Source organism: Lingula anatina, chromosome 8, assembly GCF_051362555.1.
Source record: "Lingula anatina isolate TDL-2025a chromosome 8, LinAna3.0, whole genome shotgun sequence".
NCBI classification, from domain to species: Eukaryota; Metazoa; Brachiopoda; class Lingulata; order Lingulida; family Lingulidae; genus Lingula; species Lingula anatina.
The window spans coordinates 8,373,352-8,401,143 of record NC_141774.1 but is presented as its reverse complement, the minus strand read 5'-3'; the positions used below and the strand labels follow the sequence as shown (position 1 = coordinate 8,401,143).

At 38.4% G+C, this 27,792-nt stretch overlaps 2 protein-coding genes across 13 annotated transcripts in view; one reads left to right on the top strand and one right to left on the bottom strand.

Annotated features, from left to right (window-relative positions):
• The first annotated feature begins 11 nt into the window (after positions 1 to 11).
• LOC106150390 (uncharacterized) lies at positions 12 to 19,227 on the top strand. The gene is made up of 5 exons (XM_013523149.3): positions 12 to 1,644; positions 9,542 to 9,696; positions 13,851 to 13,966; positions 14,332 to 14,484; positions 15,745 to 19,227. Exons 1-5 carry the CDS (start codon positions 707 to 709, stop codon positions 16,555 to 16,557), a joined length of 2,175 nt encoding a protein of 724 aa, XP_013378603.2. The 5' UTR covers positions 12 to 706; the 3' UTR covers positions 16,558 to 19,227.
• Positions 19,228 to 19,741: 514 nt separating this feature from the next.
• LOC106150397 (uncharacterized) overlaps positions 19,742 to 27,792 on the bottom strand; it is a 53,662-nt gene continuing 45,611 nt past the window's right edge. For 10 of the 12 annotated variants that reach the window (XM_013523179.2, XM_086994656.1, XM_013523171.3 and 7 more), the window contains 4 exons: positions 25,497 to 25,619; positions 23,977 to 24,085; positions 23,334 to 23,508; positions 19,742 to 22,753 (listed from right to left, as the gene is read on the bottom strand). In XM_013523179.2, coding sequence (XP_013378633.2) covers positions 22,601 to 22,753; positions 23,334 to 23,508; positions 23,977 to 24,085; positions 25,497 to 25,611 — 552 coding nt within the window. In that variant the 5' untranslated portion in view covers positions 25,612 to 25,619 and the 3' untranslated portion in view covers positions 19,742 to 22,600. The other 2 variants (XM_013523244.2, XM_013523160.2) reach the window with 2 other exon arrangements.

Sequence of the window (27,792 nt, the reverse complement as noted above, 5' to 3'; positions counted from 1 at the left end):
TAAGCCGAGATTGTCAGATCTAGTGACAAGAGAAGAAGACGACTTACATAATTTCAAGAGGGATGACCCACGCTGAGACTTGTACAACTAAGCACTCGAGCTTTGCTGAGTCTCGCTCAAGTTTTGAAGAAATCAGCGTCTAATGAAAACCCTTCAGTGAAATTGTGTGCTTGATCACTAAATATTTTGACAATACAAATTGGAGTCATTTGTGTCGTCTGCCAGAGAACCGCGGCGCGCTACACGCAGCCAGGCGCCTGTGCGCATGTCCCGCACACTTCCATTTTTGATAGGTTGATCACACGTTGGTTGTCTCCCACCAGGCTTCAGTGAGTTGACAGATCGTTTCGTCATCAAAGCACAGGGACCATAATACAGCGCTTGAATAACACAAAACAACACAGTTTAGTTAACTGTGCAACTGTCAACAACCTGCATGGGAAAAACGGCGACCTCGCGATCGGATTGAGATTATTGACTGAAAAATTAGTCTTAACAGTGATCTTCAGTGTAATAACAGGAGCTATTATCATCTAGAATGTCACCGCCGCAGCATCAAATTGGGTGATCTTTTCGCAAGGGCCATAGACGATTATTTGGTCACTTTAGTTCCATTATCTGGAAGAGGTTAGTGACAACTTGAGCTGTCGTTGTGGTTTGCTGTAGCCTTGGCGTCTCGGTGAAACCGTTACAACAAGGTGACACAATGCTTAGAGGCAATGCCGGGGTTGTCGGGCGCAGCGTTCACGAAGACATGATCGGAGCACCGCCTTCCTTGGCCGCAAGACAGTTGATGGTCAGTGTAGGACAGTTCGATAATTCGGCCAATGCCGATTCAGGTAGCAGGCTGACCAACAGTGTAGAAAATAACGTGGGGTATTCGGGTCTATTGAAAACGGCCACTAAGCGGTTTTATTTACAAGGCGGCCTTCGAGGCTCTGCTGGAAGCGATGAAGTTGGCCGTCGTAAAGAGTCAGATTCGGACACCGTACAGTCAGCAGGGCACGGTAGCAGCTACAACGGTGAAAAAACAGACGACGAGAGCTGTAATTCTCTCCAACACGAGCCAAGCGTCTACGCGGATCTGACTCCCTATTGCGGCAAAGCCAGCGACTGCGGCGTCGGCAGCGGGCAGGACACCTCCACAGAAGACGACGACGAAGTCTTCCCAAAATCGGAGCACGGAAACGCAGTTGGTGGTCAGAAACTGACCGATGGCTGCTACCCAGACCACATCCCCACCGGAAGTATGGTGTCTCCGTCCAGCAGGATGGACCCAGCGTTTGCTCCGTTCCAGCCGTACCCCTATCACATGTCCACTGCCCCACTGTATCCCACACAGCTGAGAAAGTCGCCCATGGGGTCCATCGGCTCCTTGAACGGCGGGTACCCCCCTCCACAGGCAGCGACCGACTCCTACGGCATTCCAGCCGCCGCGATCGCCGCCCCGATCCCCTACCCGGCCGCGGCGGCCCCGACTCTGCACCCAGCTCCCCCCGGGACGATGCAAGGTGCGGGGCACCCCCTACCCGGCGACGACGGGAGGCTTAGACCAGGCAAGGCGTCTGTGTATTTGTGTAACAGAGACCTGTGGTTGAAGTTCCACCAGCATACGACAGAAATGATAATTACGAAACAAGGAAGGTAGGTGCTGTCTTTTTTAAAAATCTAGTTTCATAGATATATTTCTGTGACAGTACCGAATAGCGGCCTATACACAAATATAAAACGTGATATATGAATATATGAGTATCGGTCCAACTTCTATGGGATTACAAAATCAGCAGCTTTACCATTAGTTTTACCATTAGTTTTTAAAAAAACTTCTGACCAGGGAGCAGTTTAAGTGAATCTTGCCTTTATTATTATTATTATTATTATTATTATTATTATTATTATTATTATAACAAAGAGTGTATAGAATGCGGTTATCACTGATATTCCCCTTGAGCATACCCCCTCTCCATTGCACATCTGATGAAATGAGAAAAGGCTAAAAGAGGAAAAGAAAGAAAAAGAAAAGATATCACATTTTAAGGCACTTCTGTGTTTGGCCCTTCGCTCTTTTGTACAGCTCTAATTGTCATAAAAAATAAAAAGGACTTTCTTTTTAGGTATCGTGGTATTCTTTTATCCTGATAATGGTTCATTTTTTTATTCGTATAATATATGATCATTCACTGAATACTTATATAGGCAATATTATCGAAATACTGAAATGTTTAAAACAACGTAAGACTAAAATATGGATGTAAAGGAGGAATCATTAAAATTACCTTGCAGCAGAAAAATGGTGATGAAAAAAATGGTGAAAGCTGAACATTCTGCATGAAAAGAGCTAAATTAACCCTGATAAATAGCCAATATAGTCGGTGTAGAGTTACAAATAAGACGACCAACATGTATTTTATGACACCAGAAATGATAGAAATGATAAAACGCATTGGAGAAAAAGCGGCTTACCTTAAGCTCGGATTCATTTTAAAGAAAAGAAAAATACTTTTTTTAATTAGCAATGGAGACGGTGAAGACAAAAAGAAAACGAAAATCAGACCTTTATCTCGAGATGGCTTCTGTAATGAGACTACCATAGGTTGATTCCTGTCACACTGTTGTCATTATCGTCCTTTTATAGTCGTCAAATGTCACTAGTTGTCACCCTAGCATCATTCGATCTTTTTTAACTGACAGGGCACGCGTATATATATATAAAATAATGTTTTATTATCTGAAAATACTGAAACTATCCTCTTTTTTTGATCTCAGCTGTTAAACTACATCTAGCTGTATATATAAAGCTGCCTGATGTTGTCAGTCTTATGTGCCGCTTTTTACAATTTTTCCAAATGATTTTTACGCGAGGTCTTGCCAGTTTTTACAGAGAATACGCAGACGATTATGGTTCGTAAATCATGACCAATATTTCAAAATTTTTAGGGGAATCCCCAGTGAAAATCAACATGTCTTGTTATACTTGGTCCGACAAAGTGGCATGCTATCACACGTGTGTATAATACAGCCGATTTCTTTTACGACTGTCGGTCGTTAATCACAACCTCCAGCGGAGGGTATGCAAAATATTGTCTCCGGTGAAAACGGGATCAGCGAACCACGTGAAAGCGGTGTTTTGACATTCACAGCGAGTGGTGCGGATAGACCGCTGCGATCACTGAAACGCCGGAAGTCGTTGAAAGGATGCGCAGTTCCGCTGTCGTCTGGGGCCAAGTGCAATGGATTTGGTAATTTGTTGTAGGAGAAATATTTTCCACAGTCACACATATATTGTTATATGTTAAACATAAGGGGATGATTCGTCTGATGGTTCCAGGAACAGGATGAAAGGAACGCACAGTCCAAGCTACTCAAATTAATCAGTAAATTCGAATGGAGTGAAGATTTCCACTCTACGTGGTGGTAAACAATCAAAACTTTTCATAGATTCATTATAAAGTATATAATAAATAATTATGTTTTATTATCTCAAAATACAGAAACTAGTCTCTTCGTTATTTCACCTGAGCTGTAAGACTACATCTAGCCGTATATATATCACTCTATCAGCGATATAAATTCAAATTTTACATTAGAACTATATACCTATTCAAGTTTCACATAAAACCTTTTCTTTTTGTTGTAGTACTCATGTGCTAATACGAAATGTGAAATTGTGATAAGTATTGGTAATGGAGTAAATGTTGAGCTAATGAAATCAAGAACCGCACCGTTGGTCTGACGTCATTAGTAGTCCCTTCACGTGTTCGTTTTATTTACAGCTATTAAGATTTTAATTCTCTTTTCCGAAAACGAAAAAAAAAAAAAAAAAAAAAAGGAAACGGACTTGATAATGTAAAAAAGGAGAAATGTGTATCAAAAAATCTGCGGTATTGCCAATTCCAAGTATTGACGTTGATGCTGCTGCGCATTATTCACACCAGCGGTTTCTTTGTTTTTCTAGATCTATGCAGTTATTCTGTTCTTAATATTCGTCTTAACGTTTCTTTTGTTTGTTTGTTTTTTCATATCACCAGCATTCCGACTTTGCTAATTGAATGCCAATTGCAGGAATAATATGGCAATACGTTTAATATACTTCATTATTTATTATTTTATTTTATTTTTACGATCGTGGTAATGTATTGGGGTCTTCTTTTTACACGAGATAGAAAAGATTCACATCTTTTTTCCCGCAAAGACCGTCAACGATAATATCGATTACATAGCCATAAAGATTATTGTTGGTGATTATTTTCACGTAAACTAAGTGTCAATAGTTCATAACCTTGAAGTTAAGGTTCATTGTCTTTGTATTGTCAAGTTAAGACCAAAAAGGCGACTTTTTGTGTGTCCATAAATCTTGGTTTGTAATGGATTAGCTTAATTTGACTAATTGTCATGGCTGAATTTCGTTTGCTTAACATAATTTTATCAGGAAAAAAAATATGGGAAAACTACACCAGGCATGGCGCTTATTATCACGATATATGGCAAAAATAAATAAATACCATGTGAACTAGAAATAAACAAGAAATTATCGTGCCGGTCAAATTATTTTCGAAAAAGGGGCTGTCGTTAATATTAGCATAAATTAAGGTTGTGTTTCTTAAGACGCTTTTTAAATACCCTTTGGCGATGTGTTTTGCTTCTGATAGCTTAGTGTGTCTAACCTAAGAAACACGTTACTGGAAGAAAAAGTGCCCATTGAAAAATACTGAAGTTTGAAAGTTGGTGTTAACTTCTAGACTTTACATTTAACATATTTTGACCTAACATGAATCAGTATTGGTCTAATTAAAGAAACATAACGTGCGATTGATGAAAAGCAAAAGAGGGAATTGCTTTAGTTACTCTACCGTAGATTTCCAATTTGCTTTTTAACTTTGAAGCTGCAACTGATTTAGTGGTTCAAAGAGGACTTTAACGTTTGTCCTAACAATTAAAATCAACTGTAGAACTAACTCACTTTTGAGAAATGCAGCTCTATTTTTCTATCGCCTGATTTCCCGACATCGTCAAGATTTAACAGGCGGAAGTCTGGCAAGGACGCGGCCATTGTTCCGGTCATTAGATGATTGTTCTCTTCTACATGGATGTCCAAAGGAAGTTCTTTTCCTCTCATTACTGTTTAAGGAACAAAATAAGCTGCGACAGTAAATCAGTAACGCAAGGTGTGCCCACACACACTCTCTCTCTCTCTGTAGCTAAAAATATTTTCCCTAATATTAAAAAAAAATTATTTATTTATGTGTTTGTTTATTTTATGCATATATATTCCACCTCAGTTTGTTAGTTAATCAATTTATTCATGTTTCACTTCTTTTGATTTCGTTTGTATTTGGGAATGGGACGCCTTTAAACTTGTGAGTGTGTTTTGAAACGTTGTTGAACTTGCTTTTAGTTGCGGAGGCATACTCATTGATGATAAACTAAAGGTATATGAGTTTCAGTGGGCAGATCTCTCTCTCTCTCTCTCTCTCCATCTCTATCTCTCATCAATTTCTCCACAAAATCTCTCTCTCTTCTTCTTCTCAACTTCTCTCTTTCTCTCTAAAATCGGTGGCTGGATCAAGCCAGCTTCCTTTGAGCAGTCGTTTTCGCGTCACCTGCCCCCTTGCAACACCGCTGCGTTCTGAAAGACTGCCCAAAAGGCGTGACAAACGCCGTGGCTGAGACAACGCCACGGGGACAGCTGAAAATGCCGTGCCTGATGCACCTGTTTAACCTGCTGATTATTTTCTCTTTAGAGACAATATGTTCTACTCTCTATCTGTAAATATGATTATGTCACCCGTTTTCATTTACGCCCTTGAGGCTTTTGGGTGAAGAAGGGGCTGATGAAAGATATTGTTATTTAGCTAAAACAAGGAGTTGATTGGAGATATTGTTATGAAGTTAAAACATGAGGGAGGTTATAGAAAGATGGAGTGCTTACATTATAAAGCAAAGGAAGTGCGATTAAATGAATATAAAATGCGCAAGGGAGTGCACACTTACTCTACGATGGTTAAAATATCAGGTTTTTTAGAGCAATTTTTTTGTAAATAGTAAAAATGTACAGAATAAAATATGCAAATAGACGAATTGAAAGCCTACACTTTTGTTTAGTGGCAAAAATATAAGATATAAATTTTTTTAAAATCATGAAAAAGAAGGAAAACAATACACAGTAAATGGTAAAAATGACAGATAAAACGGAAAATGAAAGGAAAAAATGATACAAAAATGTGATATACGCATACCTTGATGGTAAAAAAAATATACGAAAAATGTTAAAAAGAAAAAGAAATACAAAAGGAAATCGTGGCCAAATACTAAGATGGCAAAAAAAAATATAAGGAACTCTCTAGTTATTTCCGAGGGCTGTAATTAGCATGGGATAGAACGAAATCGATCATTATTCCTATATACGCTTCCTCAATTACTCCGCAACGAAGCACGAGATGTCGTTACCATGGAAACGTCCATCCTTGATTTCGGCCATACTACCACCGTCATTACTCAAGAAATTTTCTTATGACAATAAGGATTTTTTATATTCTGGGTTTATTGAGTATTTGTTGGAATTGTTGGAGTTGTTATCAAACGCACGGCAGAAACAGTAGTTGTGCGTCTTAATTTAGAATAATCTTGGTGTATAAATCTGATATGCCCTATATATCGTTTAGTAGACTATCACTTGCAAGTACGGAAATCTAATCCTAAAGTTTCGTCGGATCCTAATGGCAAGTGCATTTATATTGGGAAAAAATTGAAATTGATTGCTATCTTTAACCTAATAAAATGTAAACTAATCGATTATGAGTAATTGATTTGTCATAACATTGAATATGATAGTAACTACTACATCTTTGTTCTACGCCTTTACAGTTATTAATATTCAATGTCTATTGTGTTCCTTACTTCTGCTATTGCTTCATTTAATGTCAAAAATCAGCATTATTGTTTACTATTATTGATGGTTCATTTTCACTTTTTGTGTAAACAAACTTTCAATTCATTTTTCATCTATGTAAACATACTGAAAACGAAACGTGATTAGTGCAATTGATAAGTATCTGATTCATGTAAATCTAAATTGATGTAAATCTAAATTAACGTATTTGCACTGAAATTTACAAAGGCAATATGAAATAGTTAATGGCAAGAGAGAGAGAGAGAGAGAGAGAGAGAGAGAGAGAGAGCGCACCTCTGGTATCTTCCCCTGCGAAAAATTGTTTTATTTAACGCTCACTTACGGTTCTCAAACTGTCCTAGAAAATGTTTTTCACTTTTAATGGAAATTGTTCTTAATCTGTTCGAGGACATTCGAAGGACTTCCCAAAAACATTTCTCGAACTGTTACCTTCTTTACAGAACATCATTAGAACTGTAAAAAAAGAATACACCAAATGTTCTAGAATAGATTGAGAACATTAAATAAGTCAAATTTTCGCAGGGGTTGTGTTTCGCCTTCATTGAAAGAAATATATAGTTAAACGACATATTGACGAGAAAAATCCCATAACACGGATTCTTATTTCTTCTTCGTTTTTCGAGACTGTTTCTTTTTATCTCTTTCTCGCCCTCTTAAATCAATCTGTATTTTTAATTAATTAAAAGCACACTACCCAAACACGTTTTCGCACCATCTATCCTTATGATGTACGAGCACGTTCTCAAATTGGCCATATTATATTTTAGCAGTTTCATCTTGGACCCGATTTTTAAGTTTTAAATATGGCAAAATTCCATCATATACTTGCTATGCTATCATACAGGGGCATTGAATCCTTGCTGAGCATAAGTGGTTATGTGGATATTTGTTTCCATTCTCGTTATTGGTGTGTCGTTAGTATAAAATTTTCCTTGCGTTATACTATTATATTCACTCTCTATTATATATTTTTCTTTAATTATACTTAATCACCGCGCATTGGTGTAATAGATTACGGTTAACTATTTAACTTCCTATAGTGGTTATCAGTTGAAAAAATATGACGTAAAACAGCAACCATCTCGTCAAGCTTGCTAAGCCCCTTAATTTTCAGTTTTACAACAAAATTGGTATAAGAATTTCAATATGAAAAAGCCGACACGCGTCAAATCAAAAATTTGGAGTCATTATTTTGCGACATGTGCCAGAAATACGGGAGTGCGTTAATGACCGACTCTGGAATAGCTGCAATTCATTCTTATCAGTTCTCTGACCTATGTTATAAGGGTTGTTGACCACACATCAGCGGTCATTTCCAATTATGTCCACCAATTGGCTATTTTTAATAACTTAATGACCCATGGTTACGAAACTGACCGCTGTCCGGAACAGGTTCTGCCAAGAATAGCCTGAATTTCGGACCAGGTAGATGGCCATTGTAAATAGAGACGCCCGAGTTATCGTTAAATATTGGAAACGGTTAACGTAACCCAACAAAGGGTTTTTATTGGGGCCTGAAGCCATTTTAATCTAGAAGGCATCTTAATCTTCCCGTTGATCCGTTATAATCTCCCACCCCGTCCCACTCCCGAAGTGACTGAGTACTCGTGTCGGAAACAGAAAACCTTTGTGACAGAAATAAGATTAAGGAGCTGGAGCCACGAAAGAACTTTAGTCCCCAAAACAAGTCCGAAGTCTTAGATCAACTCTTAGAATTTGATCAACTTCACGTTAAAGATTAATAAATAGAAGCCAACTGAGATAAAGTAACTTTTTTTGGAAAAAAGGCACCCTTTCTTTTCCTAAAACAACACAAGATTCATTTAATAGTGGGCAACTAATAATTTATATTGACTCAAAGTAGTATATTTTTTGTCTTAAAGTTTAGTCCAACTTAAGGTCAGCATTTGTTTTATGAAGCCGGACCCCCGTCGGTGATTTGGGTTGACCACCTTATGAGGACACGTTGACATTTATGATTATGTTCATTACCTTGGGGAAGGGGGTTCTTGTTTTGACTAGAAGAAAATCTATTCTGGATTTGTATAATATTTATAGACGTTGAGGTTTTAAGTACTATTTATGGGATATTCATACAGGACGTAATGCAGAATGACCTGTGCAATTTGTATAGGTGACAAATCCACCATAAGGGCTTAGTGAATGACTTGTAAGACACAATACTAACAAAGAAACAGTGTCTGATTAGTAATCGTTGCGTTAATTTTTGTCAAAATTGTTTTTAGTAGTTTTATAATGCAAGTTAATAATGTATTATTAGGATTTATTTATTTTAGATGTGCACTGGAACTGAAAGAATTTCAATGAAAGAGTAAATACATAAATTTACAAATAGAATGACTTGTGCCTGACTTTCCTTATTTATTTATTTATTTATTTATTTATTTATTTATTTATTTATTTATTTATTACAATACTCTTCTAATAATAACTTTGATCTTACAATGCATTTTATAATCCAACAGAAATAAGTTTACACAAAGACTGCTGCAATGCACATGTTCATCTTATTCATGCATTTCAATTTCAAATACATCAAAATGTTTGAACGTCTATACTCCATAATAGTTAATTACTCTAAAATTCCTTTCTTTTTGCATGATTTTCCAGACGCATGTTCCCGACGCTCCAGATTTCCCTTCAGGGGTTGGACCCCCAGGCCCACTACAACGTGTTCGTGGACATGGTGCTGGCGGATCCCCACCACTGGAAGTTCCAAACGGGAAAATGGGTTCCTTGCGGACAAGCCGAACAGCTACCAGCAAGTGAGTAGACTTTTATGTTTACTTTGAAAAACTGTTGGTTTTTATGTATTTGTTTTATGTAGGTATCTATTTGAAATTGAGAAAGCTGACAATCCGAAGTTCGGCATCAGCAATCAGGCAGACTTTCGTATCTTCTTTACAGGGTTGGTGGTTTATATATTTGTGTTTGTTTTATGAATATATCTATCCGAAAATGACATAGTTTACACGCATCTAAGGGCGTATTCCCAGAGCTTTTAGATCGATCTATCCCCGCGGGGAGTTTTAATAGATTACTGTCAGATTATCCGGCTTAAATGTCCGTCCCGCCTACTACAGGCTGTAAGTGGGTAATTAACTTTCGTGCCCGCTCGGCTGACAGCTATTTAGCGTGAACCCCCAGGGAGTTAGGTCGATCTAAAGTAGATCGATTTAATCTCTGGGAATGGGGTCTAAGAGCAGATTCAGAACAAGTTGATCCTCGGGCTAACAGATCCGCGGACTAAATATGGCCGACTCACTTAAAACAGTGCCAACTGACTACCTGATGGTCTCCCGGCCTCCATGCGCGAAGGGGCCTAGGGGAATCACGTAAAAAGTACTCTTGAAATAGACTTAAATGGAGACAGAAACTAATGAATTTCACTCGTGACGGGAAATATCAGAAATTTGGAACTTACAATTAGCTTATAGATCGCAGTTTCCTTAGCGGCTTTGTATAGGATATGCACCTTAGTAATCAAGGAAAAATTGCCAATATTTCCAGGAAAGTTATTTTCTGCTTTGTAAAGGTCTTACGTGCATCATTTGCATACAAAAAATTGTGAACGTACAAAAATTTATATTATATACAACAAGAATATAATCTTATGGTAAGTGACAAGTAAAAATATAAGGCGAATTATAACTCGTTAGACACGCTAATATACACAATAAATTCGAAACACGTTTTAAAGACAAAATAAGTGAAACTTGTAACATAGCAAAAATAAGCACCCGCGGCAGGCTGCATAATATTTTGAACATTATACGTGGCGAGGAAGTCTTAATAAGCGGAGGAAGCAATTAGACCAGATCTTGAAGGAACTTGCAATTAACAGGTAGAAAACTTCGAAAACATTTGTCAAGCAGTCTCCGTTGAATTTTAGTAATGATTGGAAAAATGGTAGTATTTTTTATATGCCAGTGTGTGCGCGTGCGTTTGTAGCGGTGTTTAAGAGAAATATATTCGTGTGCGCGTGCCCGATTGTGTTTGTGTGTGCGAGTGTTGTGTTACACGTTTTTCTTTGTGTTCAAGTGTGTGTGTGTGTGTGTGTGTGTGTGTGTGTGACAGAGAGAGAGAGAGAGAGAGAGAGAGAGAGAGAGAGAATGTAATAATTCCTCATAGTCAAGCCGTTCAAACTACCGTGACACTAAAATAAATCCCTTCACACTTTGTCGTTAACTCCTGTTTTCCACACGCTTTATATATATAGCCTATCCTTAGCGGTTGATTTACAGACAGACGCACTGATAATCGTGATAACAGCCAGTAACATAATCTCCAATAAATGATAAAAAGAGTGATAAATAGCTGTTTACACATTACTTATTGAAAGTTGTTAAAAGACTAAGGCATGTTCTGTGAAATGATCTTGCCTAGTAAGGTCACGCGGCTGTTAATCTTTGAGAAAAATGTCATTACACAATATACACATTTTCAGGCGTATGGCCATAATTTAGCATCGAGCTGCGCAGTTTTATCATTGATCGTGTTATCAAAATGTAAAGATTGAAAGATGATAATAAGTGATAAAAACTAAGTGAAGAAAGAGAAAAGAATGGCCTTTGATCGAGAGTGTTTATGGAGAGAGAGAGAGAGAGAGAGAGAGAGAGAGAGAGAGAGAGACTTAAAGGCCGAAAATGATAACTAAGCTATTTGTTTTTTAATGTTAGCAAATATGGAATTTTCGAGATGCAGAAGTCCTCCGACAAAATTTTGTCTCAATTTCAAGGCGAGGGTAGACATGGAAATGACCTTTAGAAGAACATGTGTAAGACGCTGTCTTATTTTCTCAAGAACGTCTTAGGTGAAATCTCTTCCCTTTCTCGAAATAATTTGTATGGGAATTCCCTTCATATTGATTCAATTAAAAAAATGATAGATCATCATTTAAATTCTATGTAATGCAATAATAAGTGCAATGATAATATGATGACTATTTAAACACATACAACGATCCGATACTTTCAATAATAAATTAATCAGCTTATTTTCCGAAAAAAAAAGAGAAAGTAAAATGTAAAAACCCTACCACGCGAAATCAATTTCCCTGCCGAGCTACGTGAAATGTTCATATTATTCAGATTATTTAGCGTCATCCGTGAAACATCCGTGACGCACCCCATTCCCGTGAATTGCAACTTTCTGTGTTATTCGTTATCCGTGAAATGTAGGCATTATACAAGAACCTATTTCCTGCATTTTCATTGAAACATTTTAGTTTCCCGTGATCTGTGATTTGATAATTTTATTGCCTGTGTACTGGATCGCCCCCCCCCCCCCCCATCCCTCAGTGGGCCGCCTAAAGTAGATCATTTCAACACTTTTTTCGTTTCGTCGATCTTATTTGTCAAGTTGTGTTTCAGCAAATGGGTCGTTACGTAACCGAGGTGTCCCTTTCAAAGGTTAAGTACATACATTGCAGATAAATGATGGTTTTATTAATTCGACAATATTGCAAAAATGCAATAGCTTCACTCTCACCAAAACACTTGAGAGGAGGGAAATATGCAGCAATGTTACACCTTTTCTATTTCTGGAAAGACCAATATCGTCGCTTGACCAACGATTTGCTTGTTTTTCAATAAATCGTCTCGACGCTGGAGAGATGAGAGGGAAATATTGTCTCTGCTGTGGTCACTGTTGCAGGTTTAAGTAGGGTTTATTGGCGACTGAAGTGGTCGGATAGTTGTATTAAATGTGGAATGAATTGGTTGTTACGTAACGCCAGCGCGCTTTTCAATAACAGTTTCTTGTTAAAGATCAGCCGTGTCATTGTTTAATCGCGCTTGAGTCGATTCTTGATTAATTGATTCTTTATTGAGCTTGCGCGTACGTGTGGCCGACATCGGTCGGAGTATGTCTGTGTAAGTATGTGTGCATCTTTACATGTGTTTGCCGCGCTTGCGTGCTTGTGTGCGAGCGACTTTTCGACAACGTTCATTCTTTTTCATAGCTCAAACCAAGGAAAACCAACTGTCTCAAGCAATGCAAATGAATATTTTTTCTTTCTCTCTTTTTGGTTGTTTGTTTGTGACTTTATTCTCATTAGTCGTGAAGTTATGTATAAACTATTTGTCATTATTTTTTCTGTGTTATTTTCTGTTTCTCTCAACATAATTATTTTGTCACCACGTTATCACTTAGAGTGTTTATATACAGCTCAGTTATTTTATTAGCTGATTTACTATTGTATATTTTTTCATTCTATTATCTGTGCTAAAAATAAATATAAAAAGATACAAATGAAATTGAACTGTCCTTTGATTTGGCCAATTCTGTGTAAACCCTTAACTTGGAAATAAAGGAAAGAACCTGTAGTAACTAATAGGCCAACAAACCCGTAATATATAGTGAACTCTGATTGACCTTCTTATGTAGAAGACGTACCGAATATCTATTCGGCATACACATTTAATTTTTTTTCCTCTGGAGCGCAACAGGAAAGTCCCGTCAGTTTATGACGGATTGAGATTGTCGCTTACTTTACTTTAAACGTAATAATTTTTGAACGAAATTTTTATGAATATGTTTTAGAGATATGAACACATTTGCCTTGAATAATCTTCGTACCAAATGTTTTATTTTTATGTGCACTTCGAGCTATGACAAATTTAATGAATATATATACAAAAGGGGGGTCCCTGGAGGGGCAGCAGGACACTTGCCCCCCCCCCCCTCCAGATACCCCCTGCTCCATTAAAAGCAGGGGGACAAAACCTAGCAATTTGTTCTATACCCATTCCAATGGTAGGAAATTTCTCTTGTTCAAGTATCTTATATTCAACGAGATAACCGTGTCAAAATGGTTTAAACACTGAAACGCCTGTGTATTTCTAGGATTATGAACGTTTAAAAATAGAATATATGAAATATAAGTTATATCAAATATATGTTCATATTTTTATTTCAGATGGTCGCATCTACATGCATCCCGATTCCCCGAATTCCGGCGCTCACTGGATGAAGCAGGACATAACCTTCAGTAAACTCAAGTTGACCAATAACAAGAACTGTGACCAAGGATTTGTAAGTACACAAAACGATCTTTGATCAATAAAATATCGGGCATAATAAAACATTTCGGAGAGAGCTTCATTGTTGCAGCGGCCGAATTTCCGTGGCAAAAACCAAGGGTGTTTTTTTTTAGGTTGGGGAACTGAGCTTGGACGAAACGTACAAAATTTAATTACTAGTTAATACATCATCATTTTTGCTGCTAACATGTGCATGTTTAAACTTTTCAAATCAAGGTTGATAACATTCTTTGAGCCATCTTCAACATATACCCGAAAGTTTAAATGAGGATGTTAAATATTTTACATAGCGGGACAGTTCACGCTGAAAAATATGTCAACGACTCTTTTCATCTAAAACATCTTCGTTTATTTCAGATTGTTTTGAATTCAATGCACAAGCATCAGCCTCGAATTCATGTAATTGAAGTCGGCTCGTGCTCCGGAACCACCCGAGAGTCGTCGGACCTCCAGACGCACTGTTTTCCAGAGACTCAATTCATAGCTGTGACAGCCTATCAAAATACAGACGTAAGTTACATTTAAAAAAATTACAGAATATATATATATATAACTTTAAGATACGGAAAACATGAGAAAAATGGTTGAAGATTTTTTTTGTGCGAAGGTATGAAATATGACAACAAACTTCACAAAAACACACATAATAATACGACACACGCGTACGGGTGCGCACAAACGGTAAACAAAATTGGTCTAGAAATTAAAAACAAGAGCGTCCAACAGTCTAGTTTGAATCGTGTCATTATTATTTTTCAACATTATTTTCATTCAATGATTCCAGCTGTAGGAAAGAGACACTTGATTCATAGCTCTCTGAACCGAACTTGTGATTTATCCAACGTTGCTGTATTCTTCAAAAATTCGTCCTTAAACGTTACAAAATATTTTGCAATTTGAAAAAAAAAGAGAAAATGTCGTTGTATTTAGACATTGATGTTGTAACACTTCGTGCTATGACAACGACAGTACAATGAGTATTGCATTTTTGTTGCCATGGCAACGAGTCTATTACAGTTATCATCGAATTGCGGTGATTTGATGATAATTTACTTCCTAATTGCAGGAAGGAATTGCCATTGCCTCAGCGGCAGACTGTTGCATGTCGTACGTGCATTATGGGGGAATGATTCAGCATAATTCAGCATTTATAGTGCCGTGTGTCACACCACGTCTATTTTTTATTGATACGTAATGTAAAAAAATCAAATCATTTTTGTGTAGTATTTTTTGTCTTTGAGTTCACCATTCATTAGTGTGAAACTATTTTACGGAAGTAACTGAAATCGTCTGTTTTTATGTAATATTTTTTGTTATTTTGGTATAGGTTACATGCAACTGCATAACAATATCTACATGTATACTTGCATATATGCAACTGACTCACTACAACGTGCCCTTTATTTCACGTTTATCGGCTAAACAAATGTGAGAGATGCATATTACTGTGAAACTAGGGACAGGCACATGGGTACTTGTCCCTCCCTTTGCTCCCTTTGCTTTGAAGGCACCCTTCTGCTCCAAAAAAAAAAAAAAAAAAAAGAATTCGCAAAATGAGTCAAAACTGAGAATTTTTCCATCCCCGTGCCTTTTCATCTTATACTGAAATTTCAGTTTTATACAACGAAGGAAAAATAAGTGCTTGCGTCTACCCCACCACCCATAGAAAAATTCCTGGAATCACAATGTAGCTACAGAGTTTCGTAGCTACATTGTAGGCTTTGGAGGCGTATGATGAGTTTCAAATACATTGCCGTCGCATCATTTCAGATAACACAGTTGAAGATAGACCACAATCCATTCGCCAAAGGATTCCGCGACAGCTACGACCGTACAAGTGAGCGCGCGACTCCATCCCCGCCCGTTGTGGAGAGCAGCTTCCACGCCCTCTTCAGTCGAAATCCCAACGCAAGCCCGTCCTACGTGCCCTCATTGCCAGGTGGCGCTGCTCGGGGCAGACCGCCAATGGGAGTCCCTGGTTCATTTAGCCCCGCCTTCAACGGACCCCCTGTAGACCAGGGGGCACTCCTGTACCACGGAAGGTACTCACGTGGCTCTTTGGAGCAATCCTTTGACTACAGGGGTAAAGCTGCGGACTGCGAGGGTTCGGGGGAGTACAATCATATGGCCATGCCAACCAGTAACGGTTACCCTTACCATCCCCAGTCCCGAGGGCCAGAAGGGGGTCCCGAAAGTGGAACCGGGTATGGGGCAGACGACCAAGGAAGCAGCCCAGAGGGGACCGGTGACGAAAACGACGACGGATATACCCCACAGGCAAAAAGGATGAAATTGGAAGTGCTGCCGGCCGTGCTGCAACAGGAGAAACATTCCCCAGAACAAATTGTCCCGGACAGTGACGCTGAGCGACTGAGCGCCGGCAACGGTCGGGAAAACTCGTACGTCAGTATGTATAACAGGCAGAGCGACCCACACCCTTATGGGTATTATTACCACGACACACTCGGTGGCAGCGGCGGGCAGCAGGACCAGCAGTACGGGTATAGTTTATCCGGGAACTTTTATCAACCAAATACGCATGCGCATTTACAGGGCAGTCACGAGGAGTTCCAGACGATATAAGCTGAATGTGAGTGATTTCACCAAAAACAGAATCTCGTGTAGTTCAGGCTTCGCCTTGTGAAGGGAAATAAGCAGCCTATAGTGTCTTCGTCCACTAACATAATCGAAACGTTTTAAGTCTATCAGAATTTAAGTAATATTTATAAAGAAAGAAAGTGGACCAAGACGAAGATGTCAAAAAGCAAAGGTAGCTTTCTTGAGATACGATCATGTCGTATCGAAGAGCTTACATTGTGGAATTTCAGCTAAAATAATCAATTTCATGAAGAACAGGCTTTTGAGATATGGGATGTTAACGTTACTATTTATGGCTACACTACTTTGTACGTTTGTTAAAAGTGATTGGGGAAGGCGACACGCGTCGCCACATTGAATCTGATACTTGGTGCTCGGTTGTTATGGGTATTGTCTTTTAATTTGATATGTATTTTAGGTTAAAGTGAACTTGAAGGTAGTGGCAAAGGTAATGGACTTTTTTAAACGCATAAGGCCCATTTGAAATTCAATTTTTTAATTTCATTCTTTAAGGTACAATTTACAACAACTTTAATAAGTCAATTGGTAGTCTTTGGGATTTACTCATTTTTTTAGGAGTAACACCCTGGGGTAAAATTGAGTTTGAACTATTTCGTTTACTCATGTCATTTGATAGGAACGATACACGGGACGGACCGGCGTTCAGTTGAAAAGCGACACTGTAAATGCGTTAATTTTGTGTCTTAACGCCGGTAAACGTGATAAATTTTAATGAATAGGTGCCGTGCTTTTATGTAACTTTTAATTAGTTATAACGGATGTAGGATTTCACGGTTTCAGTGAGACGGATCACGTGTCCCTTTTGGAACCATTCTGTCAGATGTAAATGGCGTACAATACGTCTCAAACGTTTCTGTCGCAATGGGTTATAATAGTAGAAAATTTCCTGGGAATTTCAACAAGTCTTTCTGAATTATTAAGGCATTGCCTTTCCACAACCGTTGACAAATGTTCAATTTATTAACCCGTTTTTAAAACACGATACTTACAGCACATCCTCCCCAAAAAGTTTATTATCGTTATTTTGTCAGCGCCTTTGGATCTCCTGTACCTTGTTGATTTAGGGCAATTGGCGACTCTGAACATCGAATTATAATATAAAGATCTGAAGAGCATTTCTTTTTATAAATCAAAAAAGCACAATCGCAATGATTGAAGAGTTCTGTTCATGTGATATTGTAATGTGATACATATATTGTTGTCCGATTCTGTTTTTGCTGTGTTTTTGGCATATCTACGTCACCGGTAAAAGTAGTAATGGTATAGGTTATCAATGTTTAGCACGTGCACAAGTTTATGCAGTTGCTGGGACAATCAGTATTTTAACGTGGGTTGTGTAAAGCACCATATCCGCCTTTGGCAAGAGTCACCCTGTTCAAACAGGACGTCCTTCTGCAAAACAAGGAAGTTAAGCACGTGCAGATGGCACGTGACTTAAAGAAGGACACGTGAATGTACCCTCCCTAACAATGCACTAAAACTGGAACGTTTGCACCAAGGTTTGAAGGATTCTGCTTGGCACGTACGATTTGGGTGTTGCCCGCCACCATGCCCATCGATCATCACAGAGCGGACTAACTGATCCGCGGATCAAATATGGCCGACCGACTTAAATGCTTGGTGCGTAATCCCCGCGGATAATCTATTCAGTGTCTACTCGGGAACTAAACGACAAGCTTTTTAGTGGATCACCATATCTGATCCGCTGATCTGTTAGTCTGCTGTTCTGACTTCGCTCACAGAGGGTGGGCGGGGTTGGGGTGGGTCTGTTGACAAGCTCAGCGATCCGTTAGTTTTCGAATAGCTTACCGACACGTTCCCAAGGGGGTATTGTATTGTTTCTTCGGTTGATATAGGGGTATTTTCGTAGTTGAGGATGGGGATCCGCCATTGTTCATCTATAAAGGGATTTCTGTTGCTGTTCAATATACTCTAATTTTAGGATTGGCACTTGGAAACATTTAAGCAAAAGTGCACTCATAATTACCCCTTGCCTCTACAGTATTTGCTCAATATGAATCTCATTATATTTTGTAGTGTAAGGTTTATTTTGATAAACTCTTTATTCAAGGTAGTTTAGATCAAACTTCGGGTCGATACAGTGGCCAGGGAGGCCACATTATTTAAGGTAATACAATTACAGGTGTTGAAATTATCTTTCAGAATTTATTATTAACATGAGCTTTGATGTGGGTATCTGAAAGAGGAGGTACAAGTATGATAATCAGTGGGAATTGTCCACCCGGAATATGTCGGCTGATACTTTTGTACAGGATTAACCGAGATTGGCCAAATTGAAAATTCACTTTGAAGATTTGAATTCTGTGGCAGTTTTCATGATATATTTACTTTTTATTAATAATAGATGATATTTTTTCAAAATGTCAACGCTATGCTTTTAATGAAAAAATTGTAATCAGTCAGAAATTTTATCTTCTCTTTAGTAGATTGTTGTATATTTTTGATTAGTATCTTAAGTAAGCATACGTGGGGAAGAATAATGCAAACAATAAACTATAAATGTATCTTACTTGATAAATATGTAGTCAAATAACGTATTTTATCGTATTGTACATATATTGTAAAAGTATATAAATAAATTGATCGAACTGTTGATTTATTTGATAAAATTAATTATGTGTTTTCTGCCTTTATCTACAAAGGAGCGGTTGTCTATAATAACGACTGTCAAAACATTTACTTGGAAATCGAAATAAGTTTTAGGAATAGAAATATTTTAATTGCTCATTCCAAGTTGTCGTGATGGTTTGGTGTGATTGTCATGCGCACAACGAAAATATCTTGCACTTTGGGTGATCTCATTTTTGTAACCATTTTATAATCACAATTGATGGCAAAACACTCCACGGTATCTGTCGCACACATCTCGCCGATCAGATAAGAATGGTATAGTATAATAGGTATTGTTGACCGTTTAACATTACTTTATACAGGTGAAATAACTTTCACATATTAAGTGTGAGACTCGAGCATTACACCTCCATCTCAATCTCTCACGCATAGTTTCTAACAACTTAGGAATTAAAAATTTAACGTTATTTGATCCGAACATGTTCTGAATACGCTCTGTAAGAATCGAACTTTACTCTTTTTTACTGTCATCTTGGCCGGCAGGCAAAAGCACTCGTTTGAATCAACACTATAACACAATTTTATTCGCTGCAACGCCGCCAACATTTTAACATATTAACAATTATACTACTTACAATAACGCTTATATAATAGCTAAGTATGCTGTTAACAAAACTCTAAATAATCGTACAATTATGTACACCACTCACTATGTAGTGCGTTCGTCTTATTTACAGAGAGATCAAATTAAATGTTCGTATGACACCAACAGTAAATATAATCAGAGATGACAGTGGAAAAATATGTCATCACAATAATTAATCCTGGCATGATGACTAAGTACACTCTTACCAAAATTAATTATATTACTCTTCACGATTCTACAAATCCTATAATGCAAATTTTATTGAGTCCAAAGTGACAACGTGTTGTCAGATATTGGCTGTCTTGTCAAACATTCTAATAGTTGCGCCATTTCTACCTACAGATATACAATAGATGGCGCTACGTCTCGTAATGGAATGTTGGGATGATTGTTTCAGCTGTGAAGCGTCACATTCGTCTCACCTGTCGCATCCGACTTAAACAAGCCTGCATTATTACCAACTTAACAACAAAAATAAAAAAATCTCGGCGTAAATGTTTCTAAAATAAATCAGTGCTCAATCTGATTGATAACCAAATTTGGGATCCTTCCGCACACTCACTGCGATAAATAGATACATAGTTTCTGACCACTTACCTACAAACAAAGCAATTTGCTTTAACTTAATGCGTCCGTTTTATATATCACGTTCTACAACTTTTTGTAAAGAAAACTGGCGTAGGGGGAGACTACAATTCTCTACTGAAAAAAAAAAAAAAAAAAACATGATAATACGGTATGACGTAATGATAAAAAATAGGAATAAGATTTGTCTTAGCTTTAGTTTGATGCAGAACATAAAGCATGCTGCAAAAACAGGTCCAGGTCTTTCACAATAAGAACTGCACAGCATTAAAAACACGCGATATGGTGACGCCTTTTTTTTTAAAGGTGACACCTACTTCATTGTCACCTAAAACATCAGCATAACAAATGACACTAATTTTGAAAACTTGCTTGATGTAAATACATTTGGAGTATTAATCTAGGCAAGATCCATTTTGAAGAAAAGCGCTGCTCAGATTGTGGTAATTTTCGAAGTCAGCTCATCTTAAACGGAGAACCAGCTTTGGGAACAAATGCGGGTCCCTGAGATGTTTTTTAAAATCCTTTGAAAGTTGAAAGTACCCAACTTAAGTATTTGAAAGTGTCCATTAACCCTTTGAAAGTGCCCATAATACCCCACTGAAAGTGTCCATATATGAGGTAAGAACTGAATACAATTTTTGAAAAAAAAATCTAGAGATGCAGTGGCGTGTCTTGGCTACAGCGCCACACGACAGCGCTGGATGTTTGAAGATGGCGCTTGCGATGATTTATCACCGCCTGTAAGAGGCAGATCAAAGGCAGTTACATCTTTGAGTTTATAATCACAAGTCTTTGGTAGAAGGTCGGATCGTGTCGGTTTGCTTGTGTATCTTTGGTCTGTTCCCCCCCCCTCTTCCAGTTTCAGGATCAAAGCTCCGTCAAATATTGTCGATGAGACAAAGTGATGCCGTCAAATTGCTCCGTCTTCATTTTCTTTTCGCGTCTTACAGCTGTTAGGTCATACATCCTCCCGATACTTTTGAAAGGTAAAATTCGTCTGTTTATGTTTCCTTTTCGCTTTTCACCGTTGCAGAATCACAACTGTTCCGATAATGGCGTAAAGTTACCTTTATGTCGTAAAAATAACCATTCCGTTTGCTTTACAGTTCCGTTAAGATTACCCGTGATCTTCGAGGAGCATAAAAGGATAACGATCTGGGTCACTTGCCAGATACACGGGATATAACCAATAGTTATCATATCACACACCTAATAGGGCCTACTGAATATTTTCCGAACATCACAGCACAGTTTTTCCTATGATATCCCTCTTCATGGCCACGTGCACACAATGTGTCAACAAGCATCATGCAACTAGTCGTGGCAAAACATTCGTGTAATATTGGCGAACTTCCACGGTTCAACCAATTATTGAGGTGATATCTTATATGTTTATCTGCTGTCGACGTCAACGCTTCATCATAGGACACGACACAGCATGTACATTCTCGTACCTCCTAATAAATCCACCACTGTTCGTTCCTTATAAAAACTCCTCCGAATTCACACCCAGCCGACAGCGAGCATCCTTAACGGTTAAACATCTCTCCTCAGCCAAGGCGGCCCACTAATACATCATATCGGAGCACTGTGTCCGTCCCAGTATCTAGCGCACTTTAAGATTCATAACAGATAAGCCAGAGCGCAACTTGAATCGTCATTAATATGCCCTGTCCACTGCACCAGCGTCACTTCCAGACAGAACCGCACTTTCGTATCACCTTTTTTGGGGTTCACAACTTTTCGCAACTTTTCTCTTCTTCTGCTTCAGTGCTGATCGTTGAAATACACATAACTTTTTTTCAAATATGTCTAAGTTCAATCTTTCGTGTCATTCAACCGAATGTCATGGTACCTATCCTCAATAAATTTAATTTACAATTTCCACACTTGAGTTGTTCTATCCGTCCAGTTCAGAGAATGACGTCACCAGTGTAGAGAGTGACGTCACAAGGAGGTGGCATTTGATTATACTAAGGTGGTGTGAATGCCAGCCGCTCCTAACACTATCAGATAAAGAAAAGCCAAGCTACTTCTCTCTCCGCTCCGAGAGGCCACGCTGCCTCCACTTTGAGTTCCATTCTTTGGTACTAAAGCAAAAATCCCGCAATCTCTCGTACCAGCGAGAGTTGAACACTTTGTCCGATCTTGACCGGAATTTCCCGAGTAGTCTGTCCGTCGTCAGTGTAACCCGTCGGTTGGGTTAGGATATAACATGCACTGTAACGTCCTGACGTAACCTCTCCCTGGATCCATCACGTGCCAGACTCTGCCCCTGTCCTTTAAGAACCTCATGCGTTTCTCGGGTAAGGCGCCGCAGCTGCCGTCACTGATCTGAAAAAGGAGGAAAATTCTTTAAACTTCTCAAATATCTCACTTTGTTCAATCCTTCAAGATGTATCCATTTTTAAACTGATTTATTCAAAATTAATCATATAATAATTTTTCGGCGGAAATGTATTAATTCTTGTTATTCGAAAATATCAAGTAGCTTCCAGTATCAGCGAAGAGATCAAAACAGTATATGGCAAATAAAGTGTAAGATGTGTACAAAAAAAGCGCCGCTGGCGAGCAAAATTTAATTATTTTCGGGACGTTTTCATATAATAACCGTATGCGCTAAAAGGTTTGCAAAAGCCCCAACATTGTGCCCCCTTTCAAGTAACGCCAAGGTCATGTGACCGCTATCACTACTGGATCCAGGATTTTCCTTTTTTTTATTTGGAACGATTTAACTAAGCTAACATAGATGATATCTAACGGTTTGAAAGTGTTTCAGCTTGCGTGTGATCAATATCATATATGATCCAACTACCAAGCTAATGAACATTTTTGCTCACTAATGAGACGTTAAAAAGTGGAAACCCCTACATATGGCAATGTCATACACATGCCAGTTGGGGAAGATACCTACAAAAGCGGACCAAAACGGTTCCCGGCCAACATCCTTCTGAACCGCCATCATTTCCCTGCACAACTGGGCGTAGTCGTTTGTCAAATTGTCGGTGTTGGCGTCACAGTGTCTTTCGGACTGGCCCACGCCACTCTCATAAGAGATAAATCCGTAGGAAAGGCGCAATCCATCAACCCTGAAATGGAAAAGATGATAAGTGATTGTCGGGGGGAGGAGACCTCTCAAAGAGAGGAGACCTCCGCCAAGGCAGTTCAATTCTCATTACAATACATAGGCTTATTAGTTAATTTATAAATCACCATCTAAAAGTCACCGTTTTTTACTTGACAGTTTTTGATGATATCACCAAAACCCCGCACGTATCTCTTTTGCATAATATTGCTAATATGCAGACCAACACACAGAGCGTAGGCAGACAAACAGAACCAAAAGCATAACCTCCTTGGTGGAGGCAACAATGCCATCGCTATGTGTCTAATTTTCATTATTTCCTTGGTAACAGTAATAAAAGAACCCTGCCTATTACAATCTACAAAATAGATCAGGCTAATTCTAACCATTATAACTAAATGGAGGGCGGACTTTCTGTTACACGGACCCTCAGTTTCGTTACACAAGTTGGGATCGCAAGCTAATGTCTTACTTGATATCGGCACAAGTCCACGTGGGCCCTGCGAACCTTCCCTTGGGGATGCTCCCGTTGCAAGACACTGTCCGGCCGTGAACCAGGATACTGGAGTCGAAGGGTTTGTCTGAAATATAAGTTAGACTGGGTTCCCACGCCTAGATCGATCCATCTGGATCGGTTTAACTCCCTGGGGAGTCTCACTAAATTGCTATCAACTTAACGGGCTTAAATGTCTGTCACGCCTACCGAATCAGCTAGGGGTAAAAATAATTACCCCATTAAATGGCTTTACTAAGGGTGACAGACATTTAAGCCGGTTAAGTTGACAGCAATTTAGTGAGACTCTCCAGGAAGGTAGATCGATCCAAATATCTGTGAGAATGGACCCTTATACATCAGGGCACAGTTTCAACAACACAGGATAGGGATATCCTCTGGATAACATTATCCATTGGATAATATTGTTATCCTCTGGCCAGTTATCCCTAGGAAACCAACTATTTTTTCAACCACTGGATAGCAATATCAGAGACAAAAATAAGTATGTACTGTTTAGAAGACATTCCTTTACCCAAATATGAATTATACATCGAACTTTTTGCTCAGATGATCATTTCGATTTTAGGTCCGAAATATGAGTTATACATCAAACTTGTGGCTCAACTGATAAGTTCAGGTTCATGACTGAAATAGCAGTTACACAAAAAAATTGTGCAATCCAGTGTTTTCAGTGTGCTGATTATATCCTTATGCATGTCTTTGGATTTACCCGAGGTTTCTCCCAGTGTGTTAGTTGCGACAACGGACGCAATCTTAACAAGGCGCATCTGGCAAAACCAACACTTGATTTACCGTGAAGAGCAAGACGACGCTCCGCAGCCTGTGACACCGGATTCACTAACAAACTAGCTTTAAACATATACGGAAAGAATAATCCGCGTGGAAACCTAGATTCACTTAGAGGATAAGCGTTGCGGTTCTCAAGCTAGAATAACCGCAGGGAAATCCAAGTTTTCCCATACGACAGGAAGTTTAGATGCGGCATTAAGAGGTGAAAACACAAGCACATATAAGGACGGAATTTAGAGTTGAAGAAGCCCTTGGGGAGATTGCGATGGACAGAACATAACACCATATCGATTTTCATTTGAATAATAACTCCCTGCTTTCGTGTCCTTTTACTCATGTTAGATAGAACGGAGAGCTTAAAATGGAAGGAAGCTAATTTTCGTTATAGCATCTAAACTGTTTTTCGGCTTCACTAATAATACAGAGAGAGAGAGAGAGAGAGAGAGAGAGAGAGAGAGAGAGAGAGAGAGAGAGAGAGAGAGAGAGAGAGAGAGAGAGAGAGAGAGAGAGAGAGAGAGAGAGAGAGAGAGAGAGAGAGAGAGAGAGAGAGAATTTCATCTGAATTTTATCTTTCTTCAAACAGTCGTAATAATGATATGTTATTCCATCATAAAAGATTGTGCTAAGTTAAAGTGTATAATTATAATTATTATTATTATTATTATTATTATTATTATTATTATTACCTTCAAATCTAACGAGGTCCATCATGGCGCCTCCCAGTGATAACAGGACAGTAAGAAGACCCAACCACCGCCACCAAATGACCTGGGTAACCATATTCCTCCACAATACCTCCATGGTACTATCTGTAATAATAATAATAATAATAATAAATGCGAAAAGTGCTGTGTGTCTAAGCTGCAGGAAGCAGCTGACACACAAAAAGAAAAAAGACCCAGATGAACATCTAAGAGCTGGAAATATTTACATTAATAATAATAATAATAATAATAATAATAATAATAATAATAATAATTTATTTATCTAGGGTCTTAAATCCATAAAATATGTTCTGTAGACTTTACAAATGAAATACAAATTGAAAGCTTAATTTAGATTTCAAAGTAATAATGGTATTATAAGTAGAGATAAAAAGTCTTATTATAATAATCATAATTATAATCATCAGTTAGTGTAAAAAGAACAATGTCCACATGTAATGTTCCGTTAGTATAAAATGGTCAACAGTAAGAAAGCACGCGAGAAAGGGGTTTTCACTGTCTCTTCTATAATGATGGAATAAAAGCATATTGTTTCCTGGGAGATTTTTTTTTTGTTTTTTATACCTTAGAGACATAACGTTTCGATCCTACATCGACAAAGCAGTCAAGCGATCATACAAGGCCCTTCGAGTATTTTAGGGTCGAAACTTCAGGCCTCATAGGTGAAAACAAGCTTCTTCACTTTAAAAACGATCTGTTTTTTTTTTCTTTTTTACCAATATGAAGACAGTTAAAAAGCGAAGGCTGTAAAGATGACAGGGCCACTATAACAAACAGAAACCTTGTAGATATAAAGAACTTGAGTATTCTGATATCCTCAAACATGCGTCATTCCGTCGGTCAATAAACGACGAGGTCGACTTCTTTTGTTTTCTCTTGTGAATTGTACGTCTTCGGATAGACAGTTATTTTAGTAATATTGTTAAAATTGTCATGTGTTCTGTGAAAGGCTTCTTGCTGTTTTTTATTGAATCAATGATGGTTTTTTTTTTTTTTTTAATTCAGCCTAGCTACAGCATTGTCGTAAAAAGGGCGTAAAGAGAATTCATAATTATGCAGTCTTAACCGCAAATATCTCAAAACCATAAGCTATTTCTAACGGAACACGGGGAGATGGCTCCATAACGTATTCTATGGAGCCATTACCGTGTTAACCCAAAATTAAACTATACGGAATATATGACATACATCATATTCAGGCCCGTAGCCAGGGGGGGTTCGGGGGGTTCGAAAGAACCGCCCCTTTTGCGTGGAAAAGACCACTCTGGGTAAATTTTGATCTAGGTAAATTTTGAATACTCTAAAAGCAAAGTGCTTTAGCCATTTATCTATCTATCTATCTATCTATCTATCTATCTATCTATGTATCTGTCTGTCTAATTTCTTTCCATTCAGAGACAAACTTAAAACTCTCTCTCTCTTTCTCTCTCACACACACACACACATACACACACACACACACACACACACATACACACGCACACACACACATACACACACACACACACACACACACACACACACACGTCTTCCACAACAGCAGTTTGTTCATCAACAGCTCACCACAAAACTTCCTCACCAAACTCCTCTCCTTTCGCTGGCGCTACTTCTGACATTTATGATACATGAGAATTCCACCCCACCTTTTGCGTGTCAATACCGCAGTAAGACGATACTCGCACGAAGTAACGTACAGCCAAACTCCTTGTCATCTTTTTGTGCTTTGCCAACGTAGGACTGGATTCACAAGCATCTCTTCGAAACAAACAACGGTAGGATGTGGTCGATTCTATATTATATAGGCTTACCAACAAGGGCCCGTTTCTCAGAAACGCGTCAGCCCGAAATGTGGTCCAAACTTTAAGTGTAAAATTACAATTTTTGCAACCCAAGACAAATCGATAGAAGTCTAATGAAAATAAAGACAGCGTCTATTTTAAAACAAGAAAGACATGACTAGTGTTTCGAACCAATATTTTTTTTCACTGAAAAGTAAGACTATATATGTGATATGAGCTGAGGTAGACCACTGTTTTGGTCTTAAAAAGTGAAGAAATTAAGTTCCGGCTTAATTTTTCTCTGACACAAACCCCGAATCCTATTTCAGTCTAAACAACCTCATATATCTCCTATCCAGCATACCTATTACGCATCTCTCTAAGTCCATACCCCTAAATGAACATTAATCACGGGTGTACGTGATGAGTTACGACGACTGTTAACACCGCTCTTAATGGAGTAATTCCAGGCAATCTAT

What these genes read in the sequence shown, in the direction of transcription:
- LOC106150390 (XM_013523149.3), top strand. Translation starts at nt 707, where the DNA reads ATGCTTAGAGGCAATGCCGGGGTTGTCGGGCGCAGCGTTCACGAAGAC. An exon ending in ATAATTACGAAACAAGGAAG is followed by an intron (nt 1,645 to 9,541) that starts GTAGGTGCTGTC and finishes ATGATTTTCCAG; the next exon opens with ACGCATGTTCCCGACGCTCC. An exon ending in AGAACTGTGACCAAGGATTT is followed by an intron (nt 13,967 to 14,331) that starts GTAAGTACACAA and finishes CGTTTATTTCAG; the next exon opens with ATTGTTTTGAATTCAATGCA.